Here is an 18,659-nt window from a genome sequence, read left to right as displayed (position 1 = left end):
AGAGGAAGAGCTGGATCAATGCTACAGAATCAGTCCCGAGAAGCCAGATATACAGGCTTTACGGGAAAAGCGTTAAATCCACAAGTTCTTTGCCCATTTTGGCTCCAGTGAGTGTTTCCTGTTTACTGGCAGGTTTTGTGTCTGGAAACATCTCTCATTTACATACAGCACAGAAAAGGTGCTGCATTCAAAGAATAACAAAAGCAAACACGGACAATGAACTTCAGAATATTTCAACTCTGAAGAAAGCTAAAAAAAAGTCCACAAAGTGGACTTCATTTCAAGTTAATTGCTGATTGTAGGAAAAGAGAAAAACACATGAATAACCAAATGGAGAACAACATTAATCAAGAAATGCTTCAGTTTTTATTTTACAATTAAGGGACAAAACATTTTTTTTCTTTTTTAATTAAGGGAATTGATGGGACTTTTCACAATGGCATGATAAAACATTGAAATGTACTGTATTTCATGTTTTGCATTGCTTGGTTCCCTCTTATACACCATGCATCAACAGCGATGCAACTCCTTCAGTCAATTCATATTTACCACATCAGAGAACTTAGTTCAACTAAAGGATGAAACGTGGTTCTACAGCACATATACTGCATATACATCTCTGTACATATTATTTCCTTTTTGTTTACTATATATAAAATGACAATATAAAAGAATGCACACCATACAAACAATGTTGAGCTGCGGCAATTGGCAAGATATGATGATGGAAATTTACACATCTTCGCTGATCATTTAAATATATGTGCTGTATATAAGATTTCAATTAAGTCTTTACAGGTTGAAACCAAAGCGAAACCATAGAAAGAGAAATAGTGGTACCAAAGCATACGTTTCAAATTGCTACTGTATAAAATGATACTTAACAAAAAAAAAAAAAAAAAAGATTATTAAAAACAAAGAAATGCCTTTGAAAAACCAAAGTTTATAATCATAGGCAGCCTGTCAAAATCTTCAATATCCTTCAAGGTTTAGAAGACTCAACAAAATCTACAATTCATTGTTTTCACTTCAAAGGGTTGCAGTTTGATTTATGTCAAGCCAATATCTGAAAATCTGAGCTCAAATTAACAAAATAGCTCTGTCTCATTTTATACATATTCTCATAACATTCAACACCACAGAGTGCTTTAATGATGTCAGTCTTTTTTGATGTAGTAAGTGTACAACGCAACTTATTCTATTCAGAAGTTCTTTTGCCATTTTGTTTTAGACCATGCCCATGGATACCATGTTTGTTTCATTCCCAATTCAACAGAGTACAAATTGTAAATTCTGTTTGAATATGAAGTCACTCGGAGAGAAAATAAAGTTTAAAAAAACATGCACATAACCGACACATATCAGATAAATACAGTACAAAGCAAGAGATAGAAATCAAGAGACTGAAAAACGAGGGAAAAAACAAAAACAAAATAGACCATGGTCCAATCAGGCAGTTTCACGACAGAATTTGGACTGATTTTGAAGGCTCAGTTCAGGCGCAGTGCAGTACAGTGATGTAGTGCAATGATTCTCAATCCAGTCACTTCACTGCCACCAGCCTGCTTTCCTTAGGCTTTTTCTAACTTTTCCAGCTCAGTAACAAAGATCAGATGGTCCTCCGGTGACTTTCCGTGCGTTTTGCTGAGGTGCAGTTTCACTGCGTGCTTGCTGACAAAAGTCCTATTGCACAGTTTGCACTGAAATATGGAATTAGAGTCCTCCTCAGTTAAGCCAAGGGCACTGAATGTCTTGTCTGTGATCATTTTTGTGACTACTTGCTGGTCTCTTATGAGGTCTATTGATAATTTTGAGAGGTCTTTCAAGCTAAAGCCCAAGTGGGACTCTAAGTGGTTAATGTATGCGGAGGGAGTTCTGAACTGGGAGGCACAGTCACTACACAGGAACAGTGGCTGGCCCGAGTCTATGTTCTTCAGAAACTTGGTTCCACCTGTCCGCCTGAGTTGGTACTTGACGTTTGCCAACCAGTGGGAGATGGTGGTCATGGAGAGACCTGTAAACTTACAAATATGTACACGCTCCTGAGGACCTAGGTCTGTAATGATGTACTTTCCATCAGGGGTTTCTCGAAGGCTAGACGCAAACTGAGCCTGAAGAATCAACAGATGCTGAGGGTTCCAGTTTGATTGCCTGCCTTTTCTTTTCTGAATGGGTGAAAGATCCTCCAGCCCATCCTCAAAAGCACAGCCATCTGCATCTGACTTTTCGGATATAGAGGAAGGGGTTGACGACTTTGGCGTCAGGCGACCCGTGAGGTTCTTCACCATGTCAGAGATGTCCATTAGAGCATTCTCCCGAAGAGGAGATGAGACGGATTCAGTCAACGTTGACAAGATGGGTCGGGTGCTGTTTGTGATGCTGCTGTTGCTGATAACAGTGGATGAACAATTGTTTGTGGGCCCATTGCCACTTTTGGACTTCGTCAAGTCCATGGGTTGATCATCATTATTGTCATAATATCTGTTAATAGACTCGACTTGCTTGACCTGAGCTGGATTGTACATGGGCTTTTCCATCATGTTGTTGCTGATCTTGTACAGCATTGCTAGTGGGTCCAGGAGTGGACTGACCGTTTTGGAGGCCTTACCCAAATGAGTGTTCATGATAGACTGCAATGCACTGAGAGGGTTGACTAAAGGCTGTTCTGGTGAGTGGTCAGTGATGATTCCTAAATTATCGCAACCATTGCTGACTTGTGTTTTGAGGACATCCGTTCCGTTCTTTACAAGATTATCTGCATGGCTTTCCTTGTATTCTCCTTCCCGAACCAGAACGTGTTCTAGGTCTTTATCTACCATTCCATTCTTTGTTGGCTTGCTATGGTCACCTGATCTTGGCAGGTCCTTTCGGTCTTTGAGGACCGGAGAGGGTAATTCAGCAGTGAGATGTTTGGAAATACGTTCAATTGATTTTTCATCCCGGTCTTTCTTTGAAGGTATTTTTCCTGTTACTTTCTCCACTAACTCTTCCATTGCTAGGACGTTGCTTTTATGGTTTGGAGGTGGTGATGGGCTACTTGGAGAATGGATTAGAGTGCTGGAGTCAGAGGTCAATGATTTCAAGCTGCTGGCGTTGAATGTTGGTTGAATCTGGACACTCTGGACAGCAGGTATAGATGATTTCAAAGACCCTTGGAGCTGGTAAGCGGCATGAATGCTGGGATATCCACCCCAAGTGGGCGTACCGGTCTGAGCCTTACTGATTGCACTGGAGACTGTATTTTCTAATGACTTGAGAATATCTAGTCCACCTTTAGGAGACTCATCAAGATCCTCTTCTCTTAGATATTTGTAATGGCTGTGTTTTTCTGTTTTTTCCACCTTCTCAACAGGATCCTCTTTCTCTTGCTTGATTTTTTTCTCCTCAGGTTCCTCCCATTTTTCCTCTTCCAGCTCCTTTCTTTCATCCATGGTGGATGGGTGTATTGGTGAATCAGGTTGGGACTTGATAGTGGGAGCTGGTAGACGTGTTGTTGTTGGTGGAAGAGGAATGGATTGGATTTTCTCTTCCACTACAGGGTCAAACACCAATTGTTTTCCTTTTTTAGATGCGGAGTTTGTGACTTTGAGAAAATGTCCGGTCACCATCATATGGGCTGTCAACTGTTGCAAGGTGTCGTGGGAACTCCCGCACTCCATACACTTAAGAATTTGAGCTTTTCGGGCCTCAAACTGCCAGGTATAACTTGCACCGTTTTGGTAGCCATAACGGTTATTAGCTGTGACATATGGGTTGGAAATCTTCTGATCTTTGGTGGGCGCAGTCTCTGCCAATGGAATGCCAGGGGTGCTGGAGATTGACTCAGGTGAGCAAGGAGACAACAGGTCTTGGAACGCTCTCTTTTTGGTGGAGTGGACCAGCTTTGAGGCAAGAGCTGGCATTGGTTCTTTGAGAGGCACTTTCTGGTAATGTTTAGTTTTGATCATGTGGACACTCAAGTCCTGTAGGGATTCAAATGAGTGGCCACAATACATGCATTTCAAAACTTTCTGAGCATCTTCTTTGCCCTCCATCTCCATTAAGGATCGCTTCCGTGGCTTGGACCATTTCTTGCCCCTGTCCTCCTCTTTGTCCTTGTTATCATCACGGTAATGGCCTGTTTCGTTCATGTGCACTGTGAGACCTACAAGCGTGTCGTAGGCTGCACTACAGTCCTTGCATCTGAACTTGCTGGCACCCGTAAACACAGGCCCGTACAGCTTATTGTTTTGCCGGTACAGCTGCACTGTGCTGAAGAGACTTGGTTCAGGCATGAGGTGGTAGGGTGTATGCTGTAAGGTTTTAGCAAGTGCTGCTTGATGCCAGTCATATGCAACACCTCCACTGTTAGCACCATTGATGTTTCCATTGTTGCCATTGTTTAACGTGGTGGCTTTTGTAGAATTGCTGCTCTGCGTCATATTTGTCTTTGTGCTAGCACTAGCATTGCTGCTGCTGCTAGCTCCGCTGCTTGTAATATTACTTGCATGGCTGTTCAAAATGCTGTTGTTCCCCTTGTGGCTGCTTGGAGTACTGTTAGTGCTACTAGCACTAACCTGCTTGCTTTTCATAATGTCCTTTGTAATACTTGACCAGGAAGCATCTGAAATCAGGTTTGCATAGACGGCTTTCATCTGAGCCAGGCTGTCCTGCAATGATAGTCCGGCATCTGTCTCCAAGTCTTCAACCTCCTCTTTATCCTGGCCCTCTTTGGAGGAGGTGCTTTTGAAGTCAGCCAGGTGATCGCTGGTGTCGCTGAGGGGCGAGGCATACCCGGCATCTGGGTTGGTGCCATTGCTGAGTGGAGAATTCTGGTAGCTTAGCTGTTCACGCCCATCATCTTCTTCATTGCACAGGTACTCTGCGTCCTGACCGTCTAAGGAGAGCCCGTCGTCCTGCAGGTGCTCCTCATCGATCTTAGCTGCCTTAAGCTCGTCTTCCGGCACATAGGCTGAGAAAACAAAACAGGGGGGGGAGAGAGATGATGAGTCAAGAGCCCCCAAAATGTTCATCTTTAACATGGTTTGTTGAATAAGTAAATTCACTTTTACATTTTTGTAGCTTCAAATGAAATAGGTGTGGGAAAATGTCTCATTGCATGTGCGCGTGTGTGTGCATGCCTACATGATGATCCTAAAGAGATTTTTTTGTCAATAGTCCTGGCAGAGGACGCAGGTTTGCAATTATAAAGTGGCAAACATCCATATCTTGACTATGATAGATAGCCCCCTTCACTGCTGAGACTAACAAAGCTATCCTGTGTAACAGCTCAGCAAGGGTAAAGAGGGCAGAGGAGAGTCCTCTAAAGAAAAAATTAGGTATCTAGAGAAAATTTTAATCTTTAAAACAGTATAACATACTGAAAAGAAACATGGTAATATCATGGATTTATGCATGGAATTAAAAACTGTATACTATGGTGAATATTGTAATGAAAGCAAAATATATAATTTCAAAATGTAAAAAAAGACCATGTAAAAATTTACAGCCAATACTACAAAATTACCCCAACCCTTGTTTACAAAAATTTCATTCTTAAATATTAACCCTATAGACTACTCTCTCTTGCTCTTTCTTGTCCTCCTTTCCCCTGTAGTTAGAGGGCACAGACTGTGTGTGACATTGATCCAGTTCTCTAATGCACTAGCCAAGCTAGACTCCTCTGAGTGTGAGATTGCGTCTAAGTTATTGCCAGGGATGCAGCGCGGGGTGCAGCTTGCCTCAATGCTGTTGGCAGAGGCGATGGAAGTTCTCACAGCGAGTCATGCTAAAATGCAAGTGGAAATGGCATGTCATGTTGTCATAGTCCATGCTGTACTAACTCTCAGGGAGTCAAAGAGTGTGTGCAGCCACAGGGGAAAAAGAGAGAGTGAAATAAAAGACAAGAGGATACATAACCATATTTAGTGCACCTTCCTTCTAGTGATAAATATATATTATATTTCAGCAATATTTTAGCATTGACTGATAACCATGACTGCTAGGGCGATTAGCAGGATTTGTTTTTGTGTTAGTTTTAAATGTCAAGATTTTTTGTTTGCAAATGTTAAATTTAAAAAATAAGTGTTTAATTAGAGCAATTTTGAGTCCAATTTATGTTCTAGGTAATGAAGCAAGGTTCTAGGTTCTTTTGAGTGTAAGTCACATAGGTATGAAACAACATGAGGTTGAGTAAATTAAGAAAGACTTGTCTTTTAAAAAACTATCATTTTAGGAAAAGTAAATGGTGTCATTTTGGATTTTATGTTTATATGTTTATTTGTACTTTATTGGCCACCCTGGCCTCTAAACATTGCCCCCCCCCCCCCTCCCCCCTCCTTGTCAATGTTTTGACCAAAAGGGATTGATAAGAACCAGTTAATGCATTGATTTTTAGTGAAAACAGCATCGGGCCACGAGTGCATGTTTCAGAAATACACATTCATGCTTATTTGTGAAAACACAGCTATTTTTGCTCTGCGTATTACTGCTAAGTGCACATTTATTTCTAAAGGTAAAAAGAGGATACTGAAAAATGTTGCCTACGCCACACACTAGAAAATGCTTATTTTCCTCAGCTAAATGTGTGGTAATAAGATGTACTGTCAGATGTATTACATTAGGGGAAAGGAACAGAACAATAATGTTCACAAATGTAAGGTTTCATGTTTCAGCCACAAAAAGCTCCTTCACTCTATTGTGTGCCGACAGAGCTATGACAGAAAAAAAACGGAGTGATAGCCCACTGTCGGCACCCACAGCTGCAAGACAAAAAGAGCGAGAGAGGGAGAGAGAGAATGCTACCCGTTTAATTCGCTTAATGAAAAGAGAATAAAGGTCCATGAGACCAAGTGCTTAATGAGGAGCGGTAGGATTAAATTCCTGTTTCATCAGCTGGTTTCGATCTGCAGTGGGAGATAAACAAAATGAGCTCTCCGTCATCGAAGCACATCAAAGTACCTCTTTCGAGCGTGTGTGTGTGTGTGTGTGTGTGTGTGTGTGTGTGTGTGTGTATGCATCTTCACAGCATGTCCAGCTACAAAAAAAAGCCTCCTGTTCACTTTGTGAGTGGTATTGTTACTATCAGCCATTTTGAACACAACACGAGAAGAAAAGCCACAACAACAGCCCGCACAACTGTGAAGGCAATGGCAGGAGAGACAGAGCAGGAAAAGAGGGGAGCAGTAGAGGAGATGGGAGTAAAGAAGAAAAAGAGACAGGCAGCGCTTGAAGAGTTGTTCCTTTATCTCAGCGAGCCACCAGGAGATGTCTGTCCGAGATGCCAAGATCCGTCTCGGTGGTTGAAGCAGATGTGCTGTCAGCTTCAAACGGCGTGCAGCTGAGCACACGTAATCAGAACGGACTCCGTACCTGATGTTTGTAAGGTGCCATTTACAGCTGCGTGGAGGAAGCTGTAGGGGCGTGAACAGCTGGGAACGTGGTGTATGTGGTGTTCCGTTACTGGGATATTCTTAAACTACGCCTTCTGATCCAGAGGAATCACTGATTCCACCTCAAGCTCTCCGACGGATTTCAATCCGTCAATTCCTCGGAGAAATCAAGTAGGCGGCGTAAAGCGAGAGGGATTTGGTGAAATAAACATTACGAACTGTCAAATAAATCACTTATCCAAATATCGCTTTAAAAAGAAATGTTCACGCCGCAACACGGTTCAGTGGATTGAAGCCCTGATAATTCCCTCAAGTCACTGCAGCATTTAAGACAGCTTATCACGTTAAAACAAAGAGAGAAGTTTTTCATCTTTGCTGTAATTACAGAGAGAGTGATAGAGGGGCAGAGAGAGAGACAGAAAAGTGAGACGGGGGGCGAAGAAGAAAGCCAGAACGAGAGGGCTTTTTTTTGCAAAGAGATGGGCAGAACCTGACACTAAATCGAGCGCGTCTTCTCAGCCCCTGACACCGTGTGGCATCTGACAGGCATGCGCGTTGGCATGTCACTGTCCTCGCATCAAGCCGTCAAACACGACTTGGCAATTTTTTGCCATCTGCGTCAAAAAAAAAAAGGAACCCGCCAGACGACGGCAACGACAGCTCACACTTAATAACCCAATCAGAAGTTTGACTGCTGACATCTCTTATCGGGGGCCTGCTTTTAAACATCACGCCGAACAATAAGAGAGGGATTAAGAGGAGAGGAGGGGGGGAGGGGCTTGTTGTGTTTGTCAGTCAAAAATAAGCCTGCATTGTACTGTCGGGAGAAAACGACACAGATAAGTTGTTAAGAATACACACAATTAAGGGAATCAATAGTTGCTATAAAAAGAAGATGCTTTTGATGCGGAGGAGAACGAGAAAGAGTTTGATTTACTGAGTGAAGCAGGCACTTTCCATGGATACCATACAAAACAAGGCTTGAAACTCTTTCCATTTAGTTTTCTTTGAGGTTTAAAATCTTATACACAGGCATTTACATACACACATAGACACGTATATAAAAACACACAATTCATTTATAATTATTTATAAAGTATAATTATTTTAAGTGTCTATTTACACTTGCGCACACAAAAAAAGTATATATATATATATATATATATATATATATTTACACCAGCTCTGTCTCAGCAAGCCATTTAAAACTATGACAAAAATGATTCCATCTAATTAATATTCATGAGCCAAGCAGGATAAAATGTAGAATGTGCACCCTTCCCACCCCAAACAGTTTTAAGATCGGTCTTACGCCCATGTGCTTGCATGTGTTCTTTCAAACTCAACACACCAGAATGGAGACTCAAGAACAAAGGTGTGTATGTTCTTGAGTGCCCACCAACATCTAAAACGATCAGCCAGAGCACCAGGGCCTTGTGCTTGTGTGCATGTATGAGGTGTGCGATATGTGAGGTGAGGTGTGTGTGTGTGTATGTGTGTTGTGCAGGAGAGCGTGGCCATCTGTGTCCAGAGTGGAGCTGTCACTGTGGCTGCTGAGATCTCACTGATTTTAGACAGGTGACACAGCAACGGGACATGAGCAGGGCATACACACACATACTCACACGAGCAGAGCTCACCGTCTCAGCCAACAAAGATCAGCCGCAGAGTGAACCTTCTTGCTATAGACACCCATGACACCACACATACAAACACAGCCAGTGCCAGCTCTTAGAAACACCACCCACATACGAGCACTCGAGCGTTAAGATTCACATACAGTTGCCCAACAAACAGCAGAGAATTAGCAAGCCGTGACTCTAGACAAGATTGAATAGTTTCTACAAGCGAAACTCTGAAAATGCACAATACACCTCTATTTATTATTTCTTTAGAGTTGAAATAACAGGAAATGAGACAGACTAGATTCGAACCCACATTTCCCAGATGCGCTCCAGAGCACAATGCTAACCACTAAATGAGAACTGGCCCCCAGACTGAGCCTGGTTTCTTCTATGGTTTTTTTCTTCTTGATTTCTATTTCCAAGTACCACACTTGAACTGAATTGAGCTGGATGATCAAACTTTTGCAGAGCTGCTTCATAGCTGAATCAACTTGGCTTTGTATTTGATGAATTTTGCAACATACACAATTATTGAATCGACACTGAACTCACTATTGACTTCTGTTGAGCTGATTATAGTTCAGTTGATATTTTTTTATAATTGATGAACTTACCACAGTTAACAGTTATTGAACTGAACTGATTTGAGCTGAAAAATTTCACTTTTTTTTTGTCTTTTATTTAATGATTTTTGCATTCCTGTTATTTTCCTTTTATATCTGCTTTCCTGTAAATCTGCTTTTAAAATCTGTATAGAGTAAAGTACTTGTGTTGCCTTAAAACATTGGCTATGGAGGCAGCTTGCAACGTTTTGGAACAGAGTGATTTTGGCGGCCAAAAACATCTGCTGTTCTTCAAAAACCCATCCTTTCCGCCGCTTCCAAGCAGTCCGCTTGACAAAACCAGGTCTGTCTGATTGGGCTGGCTGGTGCACTTGAGAAGTGTCAGGCCTAAGTGTTCAAACTTGAAGAGGGGAACGAGAATGCTCGCAGACAGAGCGCAGATGCCGATGGCCTCTCCTTCCTCGACTGTCACTGTGCGGCCCACCGTCGCCTCCTTCTCTCCCCCGCCTCCTCCTCCTCCTTATTTATTTATTTTATCGAGGAAGAGAGGGGGCAATCACTACAGTCATTTGCACTACTAATGTCCAATTCTGCCTTCCCTCAGTCGGCTGATTTAGCCGGTCAGAGTGGTTTTGGAGTGTGCAGAGGAAAGCCGCGCCGTTTACCCGACATTTTAATGGGAAAACTGGCAAGTCTTATTTGGCTGGCCGATGTGGTTTGTCACTGGGTCTCCATTACATGCCACTCAACTTTGATGCCTTTGGACAGGGCTGATCAAACCATGTCTTTTGACCTACGCAGCACGCTGAAGGCAGACAGGAAGAGAGATGGAGAGAGAAAGAGAAAAGGAGGAGGGGGAGGGGGGCAGGACACTGAAGGCTGTAAATAAAATGACATTATTATTTCCTCTGTCCTATCATGTAGAAAAGCCAATTATGGTAATGCTCTGCATGTCAGTGAGAATGCAGCAATCTCTCTCTCTTTCCCTCTCCCCCTTTTCCAGGGCAGTTAAAACAAGGCTTCGGTAGCATGATGCTGTCTGCCCCAGTCCACTTATGGCCTGCTGCAATCTGGCAGGGCTGTCTGCGGAACTGGCAACGGAAACTGCAGTTTCTAGAAATGAATGCAAAGTGTGTGTGTTACAACATATCACAACTACTGGGTGAGAAAAAAAAACTGTTTACCAAAGTAAACAGTCGACAATATGCTATGTAGCAATTTGTGGTTTCTCAGAGAAGTTAAAAGAGTCCAGAATGAACATTTCGTTAATGCGATGTAAATAAAAATATTTCTTACCAATGATGAAACGGCATATTACATATATTTACCACAATAGGGTTTAGTGTTTTCTCTTACATATCTACACAGGTCAATACATACCTGCATCCTCATACATTTGTAATATATTCCTTGGGTGGCATAATGCAGAAATTATTGCACATTAGTGACAAACTATGCAGCTCATTATGTAACTTACATACTCGTACAGGTTTCTAATATTATCATTTGGTGGCATAATGCACTAATTATTCAACAGAGTAAAACATTTTAGGCATCTTAAGACTTCTAATAGTAAATTATTAACTGAGGTAAAGGTCAGGAGTCACGACAGATGTTTTCATTGGTTAGGGAGTTGATCACTCACATCACTTCTTCAGTGAAGGTCAGACTATCATTTTTACAATTCAATTTAAACCATGTATTATGTTGCCGTTCCATGTAAGTAACTTTGTTTTAATTCATCTTCAATGCCAATTCTTACTCCCATTTATCGCTTGGCAGTTGTTCATTTTGGACCCTGCCTGTAAACCCTTTTTGCATTCACTTTCTTCAGTCCGTTTATTCAGAACTGTGAATAATGATCGTTGTTTCTATTCTGTGGACACACGTTGATTGATGGCTGCTGTTCAAAGTAATAAGGGCTCCGTGGAGATGGACAGGTTTCTGAGGGGGCTTTGGCTTGTAGATCTGACCCCCACCCTCCCTCTCTCTCTAGCCCAATGTGAACCTACGAGAGGAGAAAAGCCTTCACATTTTTCACCATCTTCCACACAATCGTCCTCTTTGAGGACTTCCTTTGTGCTCTGTCTCCGGGCTTTTTTTGGCCCTTTTCTCAGCGAGACACATCTAACTTTATTACAGACTAAACAAAAGAAGGCTTTGAAGTGCAGACGGGCGTTTTACACGGACCCTGCCCACCTCTCCGTATCCGCTGACAGTGATTTGTGCTCCTGCGGACACTCTAGAGTAGGCTCTCTGAATTAATATCTGCTTTGCCTCTTTAAGCATCTCTTGTAAAAGGCTGGCCCAGCCCCCTCCCACCATCCTCCGTGTGGAATAGGCCACCATATGGCGGAATAGCTTCAGGCCCCTGAAGAACTGGTGTGGCATTCCATTCTGCGCTCCAAATTCATCTTTTTGCTTTAGATGCTTCTGGACGAGTATGGATGGAGGTATACAAGTAGGGCAACAGACCGCTCCTTTAAAAATATAAATAATCAGATAACTGTGCACTGATGACAACTATGATTTGAATGACTGATATATGTCATTACTTCAGATTACATCAAATTCACAGTTTATTATTATATATTTTTTACCGTTATTTAGATCTATAAGATACATTTAATGCTTGGAATTTTAATATTTTAGAATACTTGGGCATGAAGTATATTCAAAAAGGAATATATTGAAGAATAAAAACACTCAGTTGTTAATAAGCCCATGGACTATTAAAAATGATCAAATCTAATTTTCCAAATGCTTTCTGTATCCCTTTCAATTTAAAAAAATCGGTTTTGTTAAGTAAATGAACAAACTAAAATACTACTGTGTAAATGCTTTCACCTCACCTTGCACTGACACACTATATCACCACTCACGCACTAACACACACAGACGCGCACACACGCTCCAATGTCAAGTCCATACTTATGCAAAGTGCGGCCTACTTTGTCATTTAATTTTTAAAAACCCTAAGGTCGTATAACACACTTTCCCTGTCATTTGCAAGTACATTAACTCGGTGGCCATGCGACAGCCAAATTATGCTAATGGGCTGCTAAAATGGGTCATATAGACAGTGCGTTTTACATTAGCTTCAAACAATAGGGAGGGAAGAGCAAAGCAGAGGTGACAGCAGCACCGGGGGAGTGAGACGGGGTCTGTCTCCTTTAGCCGCCGTTACGTCCTCATTCAGAGCAGCCTGTGAATGGACATCTCACGGCTGCACAAACCACAACAAGGCGCTCACGTCCTGTCATCCCCAAAGACTGCTCAACGGCGATATCAAAATGCTTGCTGAATAATGAAAGGGCTCAATTAACGAATTATTAACAGCAATTTACTTTACTTATACACCCTGCAAGAGTATGCAGAGGTCAGACTTATTTTAAGGAGAGGAAGCGCAAGTGCAAAGCTAACGTTCGCTCAGCTACTTAAATATAACATGAATAGCTGTGCTGCTTGTAGAAAAAAAGGAAGAGAAACAGAAAATAAATGTGCAGTTTACATTTATTTAACACTTGACCCTTAACTAAAGATAAAACAAAATTACGACTGCCTGAAAAAGTAGGTAGCATAAACAAGCACACATGCTACTATAACACCTCCGCCGCTAGGCCAGAGATATAGCGCAAAAAAAAAAAGGTCCTCACTTTAGTTAAAGCAATCCAAGTGCATTATTGGTAAAATTGTAAATAAAACAAAATAACATTTTAAAATGCATTCAAAAATCGGTACACCAAGGCTCATCCGAGTCTGACGAAGAGCCTGTGTGCTCGAGTCCATTATTACATTTTTGCATTTTTGGAGCCTTGGTGTGCCAATTTTTTCTCTGGTTTTTATTATTTCCTTTGTCAGGCACTTTGGTGATGTGTGTGCTTTGGTCCCATTTTTGCAAAGAACAAGATGTGGGAACTGAATGAAAAAATCTTTGGTTAAAAAAAAAAAAATCATCTTTTATTGCTGGATATTTGTCAAGATAAAAAGGTTGAAACTTTTTCAAACCATTTAATTTGTGCTAAATCATTGATCACGTCTACAAAAAGAATTTGAAATGGACTTTCTCAAAAAACTGAATTTTTCAAATAATAACCGAATTTGGTATTTACACCTTATAAAGCTATTCATAGATTAAAATCACAAAAAAAACATTCATTTTCACAAGAAATAATACATGACATGTCAGACATGCACAGTAATATCTTCCTGATTGTATCACAAAACGTATTGTTGTGGAAGTTAGAACATTGTTGAAATTGAAAAATTGCATTTAAATAAAGTGCTAAAAAAAGCACAAAATAATGAAATTACATTTATGAATTCCCCAAAACAAGAAAGAAGCAATTCAACAGAAAAGATGAACAGAAAAGTTAAGCTACTCTAATATATCCTTTTCCCCTCACTTTAAATTCATCCTAGGGTTCAGAAAAGTTCCCCTAAGTGAAGAATCATGCCAAGATGTTTCCAGTCTGACTGAAGCAGCTGTGCTGCGTGTTATTGCACGAGCTCCACACAGTAAATTACGGAGAGCCGAGTAAACAAGGTGAGGCTAAACGAGTGCATGTTAGCTAATTAAACAGCACTCATGATTGCTGAGTAATTGAAGGTGCCTCAATCTTCACCTGAATACTTCCACAAATAATTACCTTCTTGTAATTAGCGTTGTTCATAGAGTGTTTGCGTGCGACACGCATCTGATACACACGTGTGTTTCAGATGGAATTTAAGGAAGATATCATATCAAATATTTGAGTGGCTTGGAAAATTAATGAAATTGAGGTAAATTAATGTTTGTAAACAGACATTTTGTTTTATTGTAAATATATTTAATTCATGAACTAAGGTGAAAGGCTACGCTAGCAGTCAGACGAGAGAAGAACAAATATAACAGGCCTGATTTCCAAGGGTTCTGCTTGATCCTGAAATCTGAGGGGTGAGAAGAAAAAAAAACCCTGCGTGTGCATCACAATCAATAATGACTTCAATAAGTGATTTCCAACCTTCCAAGAAGCTGTCTCTAATAATCTCCTCAGCTGTAAAATAAACACAAATATTTCATATTTTTTGTTTATCCTCAATCTCCTGCTGCTTGTTCCTGCATTGCAGTGCTTTTTTTCCTGTTTCTATAAATTTCTTGCTTTGTCTGTCTTTTTTTCCTAATCCAGGTTTGGTCATAGAGGTTGGCGAGCCGTCGTGCCGTCAGGCGCAGTCAATAAATCACCTTTTGCCGTTGTCATAGAGGAGCAGCCCAGCCGTGAGACAATGGCCATTATATCCTAAGCACTGCAGTCTCGTCCCCATCTGGCCCTTTATGGGGGAAACCACTCTTTCGGTTGAAAAAAAAAAAACCCGCTTACGTTCGGTCATGCAGGTTCAAAAGCTTCACTAATCCTGAGCTAAACCTGAAGGTTTGGAGTCCAAACACACGGCGTCTGTATTTTGCGCCTCCCCTACGCCGTGCCCTCGCAGAGAAACAGATAACACGCCATCCACCCTGGTGCTCAGAGACACAACAATGTCAGAACAGACAGAGAACCCCCATGCGGAGGGAGCTATGAAGGAAATGGAGAGAGAGAGAGAGAGAGAGAGAGAGAGAGAGAAAGAGAGAACAAGAAAATGAGGATGAAGAAAAAAATTGTTTTTTTTTGTCTCTTTAAATCCCCCAGCACAGTCTCTCCACTAGGCCATCACCTGAGCCGAGTACCTGACAGAAAACTCGCCAGCCCAAACACACACAGCAGCTGCTCCCATTGCCTAGCAACTACCAGTTGATAGATGATCCTAAATATGGATAATTACCATAAATCAGGCTCCTCGGGAAGAGAAAAGATGAAAAACAGTAGAGCCTGCAGTACGAACACTGTGCGACCCTCATCAACACACTGCTGTCTTTCTCGGCTCTTCCCTCATACTCTTCCTCCATCATTCCTGTCAGACCGCCGAGAGCTTTGGTTCTAAAAGACAACTTTACCCCTCGAAGGCCTCAGACGTCAACACCAATCACCGTTGAAGAAACATGAGCATCTAAACACAAACTTTACATTGGAGCTGTGGCCAAGTGGTTTGCGACACACTGATCCTTGGCTCTCATGTCAGTAATTTGAATTTGAATCTTACTTGTGATGTTTCTAACCCTGTTACCCTATTATTTATAAAAGTAGCACAAAAATATATATATATTTTAGCAGGAATGCGATACACGTGTTTGTTGGTGTTGTGCCATTTATCATGAGCTAAAGACTTCCTGTCAAATCTGTGACTGAAATGCAGCTGTTTAGTGAGAGGTGGGTTGTTTGTAATCTAATCTGGAGTGAATCAGAGGAAAACCAGCCGTGAAGCAAGGCTCCGTTCAGCACCTGGGAGTGCGGCGAGGAGAGCGTCCAGCAATCGCTCAGTGTGATAGGTTCCTAACTCTGAGTAAAATATGACTGCAGCAAAGTACAAACAGGGTTTGATAGCAGATCATAGATTAAGGTCTAAACCATAACAAAAGTGATTGCGATGAGAGCACTTTGTCGAAAAAGTTTCTTGAAAGAGGACACTTCTGATGAATGGCCGTAATCAACATGCGACTACAGAAAATAATTCACGTTTAAAAAAAAAAAAAACTACAGGCTGAATCCCGGGAAGCAGGACAAAGAAAACAGTGAATGAGGGAGGGAAAAGAAGATGGTCAACTGAAAGAAAGAAAGACAGAAAGAAATGAAATGGAGCAATAAAAAGAAAGAGAATGGCAAGACGTCACACAGAGGGACAAGAAAAAGTGAAAAGGACAAAAAGCACCTCCTCTCTCAGGCCGTGACCTCACCAGTTCAGTCTAGCTGAGTCTGGTTGCACAATTACCCATCAATCAAATGTGCCAGTGCCGTCATCCCACCCCTCAGCGAACGCACACATACATTCCCAGAGCCTGACCCTTCCCTGACCGGGAAACCCTGCACATGCGAGAGACAAATATGGGCACCAGCCATTCGGTGGACATCCCCGGACGCACACGTATATATACATCCAGCGAAACCACAGAGATCCTGTAGGATACAGGCAAATATGGGCAGTTAATGTTCATTGGAGAGCCCCTTCATACAAATAACACTCTGGAACATTGCCTTTCAACATCCTGTAATGCTATACGAGTACAGAATTAAAAACATTATTCCTGATTTCCTTTTTTATATGATCTGTGATGGAAGCCCCTGAGGGTCAGCTCACTGTAAACTTTAGCAGCTCTCTGAAGACCAGACTGTTACTACTAGATATCAGGTTGCGCTCCAAAGAGCATCTCTACGCTGGGGAAAAAAGGGGCCGGCGTCATAAATAATCCTCCATACCGTCCCATAAAACAGACGGCCCTGCTCTTCTCTCTATAGTCTACCCTTCGCTCCCTAAACGACTAAAAAATAATAAGTGTCTGATGTCATCCGTATTGGCTTGCTTGTTCGATTCATGCCTGCTCCAAGAGGAGATTGTTGGTGTTGCGTTTGCCCTTGGTCTGCTCGGGGGCAACTGTTGGCTCAATGACATCAGTGAGGTAGGCAGGAAAAAACAAACAGATGAGCCAGAGGTAACGTCACAGTATTTGTTCTGCCAAAATGCTACAAAAATATTATTTTAAATAAATAGAAAATAGTTAATGCCAATAATAGCTCAACTGGCAGAGAGCATGGAGCTAGCAACGACAAGGTTACTGGCTTTGATTACCAGGGAACAAACATAATGTTAAAATATCTTTAAACCACTGTAAATCACTTTTTTTATATAAATATAAATAAATAAATAAATAATAATAATAAAATTCATTTGTTTATTAATTTTGTAAAATTAAACCACAGCTAGAGATTGGACTGAAAACAACGGTTAGAAAGGATTAGGAAAGAAATTTTAACCCACATTGCCGACATGAGTATCATGGCTTAATGCATCAGAGCACATGCACTATCTGTTCTATATTGTGAACATTTCACAATAAGAAAGTTATGTCTTATAGAATATCCCACCTTCCTAACGAGAGATGAAAGATAACTAGATAAAAGCAGCAAGGAAAACATGTTGCTGTATCTAACAATAAGCCTCACCTCAGCGTGGACATATTGAGAGACTGAAGCTGAGGGATGGAAAATGATAAATTTGTTGCTTGGTGTCCTGAACACTCTTCTCTGACCCTGGGCCCAGCCACACAAAGAGCTGGAGACTCTTTCTTTTTTTCCAGAAGCTTCTGTGACGGGCGTGAAAGTGGGCTGAGAAAAGAGCGGAGTGTATGGAGGGTCCTGAGAGGAGCACTAAATCACGCAGAGGCCCACATCACACACAATCAATAACAACACATCAGAGAAAGAGAGAGAGAGAGAGAGAGAGAAAGAAAGAAAAAAAGTGCAAAAAGCTCATCCCTCAACACAACATGATATTCCCAGGCAGAAGCGAAAGCATAGCAAAACTCGCTAAACCTTCCAGAAACAAACGACCTCTCCTTCCGCTCACACACACACACAATTAAACTTTCACAGCCTTCCAATTGCCCTCTAACAATACGCCTTCCCCCCCATCTCCGCTCTCTTGTTCTTCCCCTGCACCTAAATAATATTCACCATGATAAATGATGCCATAACTCCGATATCCACAATCAATCTGGCCTTTAAAGACACATCCATCTTGTGTAATGTTGATGGGGGACTCAGTCAAACGGAGAGACGTGACTGCTTTGCTGACCTGAGAATGGTGGGGGTGGGGGTGGGGGGGACCAGCGGCCCCACTGACTGATGCCTGTCAGCTCACATCTGGCTGCAAAAATAAATTAGGCTTATGAAGACAAATGAAAAGGCCTGCCCCGCCACCGCAAGGGAGGGAGGGAGGGAGGGAGGGAGGGAGGGGAAAGTGAGGAGAAGTGGAGGGGAGAGAGAAAAGAGAATTTGTGAAAGGAAGAGCAGCAACCTGCTGAGAGAGAGAATTCCTCCTAAAGGGAAGATGACGTTGTACGGCACCACGTACAGATTTTTATTAATTTAATCTTGTTCTCTTCCATCTTTTATTCATGGTTTTCATATCCTGAGGAAACGAGCTTACAAACGACCTGCGAATAAAGTATCTGAACAAACTAATTAGTT

At 41.7% G+C, this 18,659-nt stretch overlaps 1 protein-coding gene across 6 annotated transcripts in view; it reads right to left on the bottom strand.

Annotated features, from left to right (window-relative positions):
- Positions 1 to 345: 345 nt before the first annotated feature.
- tshz1 (teashirt zinc finger homeobox 1) overlaps positions 346 to 18,659 on the bottom strand; it is a 283,121-nt gene continuing 264,807 nt past the window's right edge. For 5 of the 6 annotated variants that reach the window (XM_079590047.1, XM_079590049.1, XM_079590050.1 and 2 more), the window contains one exon: positions 346 to 4,951. In XM_079590047.1, the coding sequence (XP_079446173.1) occupies positions 1,572 to 4,951 (3,380 nt within the window). In that variant the 3' untranslated portion in view covers positions 346 to 1,571. The remainder of the gene's footprint in view (positions 4,952 to 18,659) is intronic. The other variant, XM_079590048.1, reaches the window with a different exon arrangement.

The sequence above is a fragment of the Phoxinus phoxinus genome (assembly GCF_949152265.1).
Source record: "Phoxinus phoxinus genome assembly, chromosome: 19".
NCBI classification, from domain to species: domain Eukaryota; kingdom Metazoa; phylum Chordata; class Actinopteri; order Cypriniformes; family Leuciscidae; genus Phoxinus; species Phoxinus phoxinus.
The sequence above is the reverse complement of the archived record's forward strand: the minus strand, read 5'-3'. Positions and strand labels throughout refer to the sequence as shown.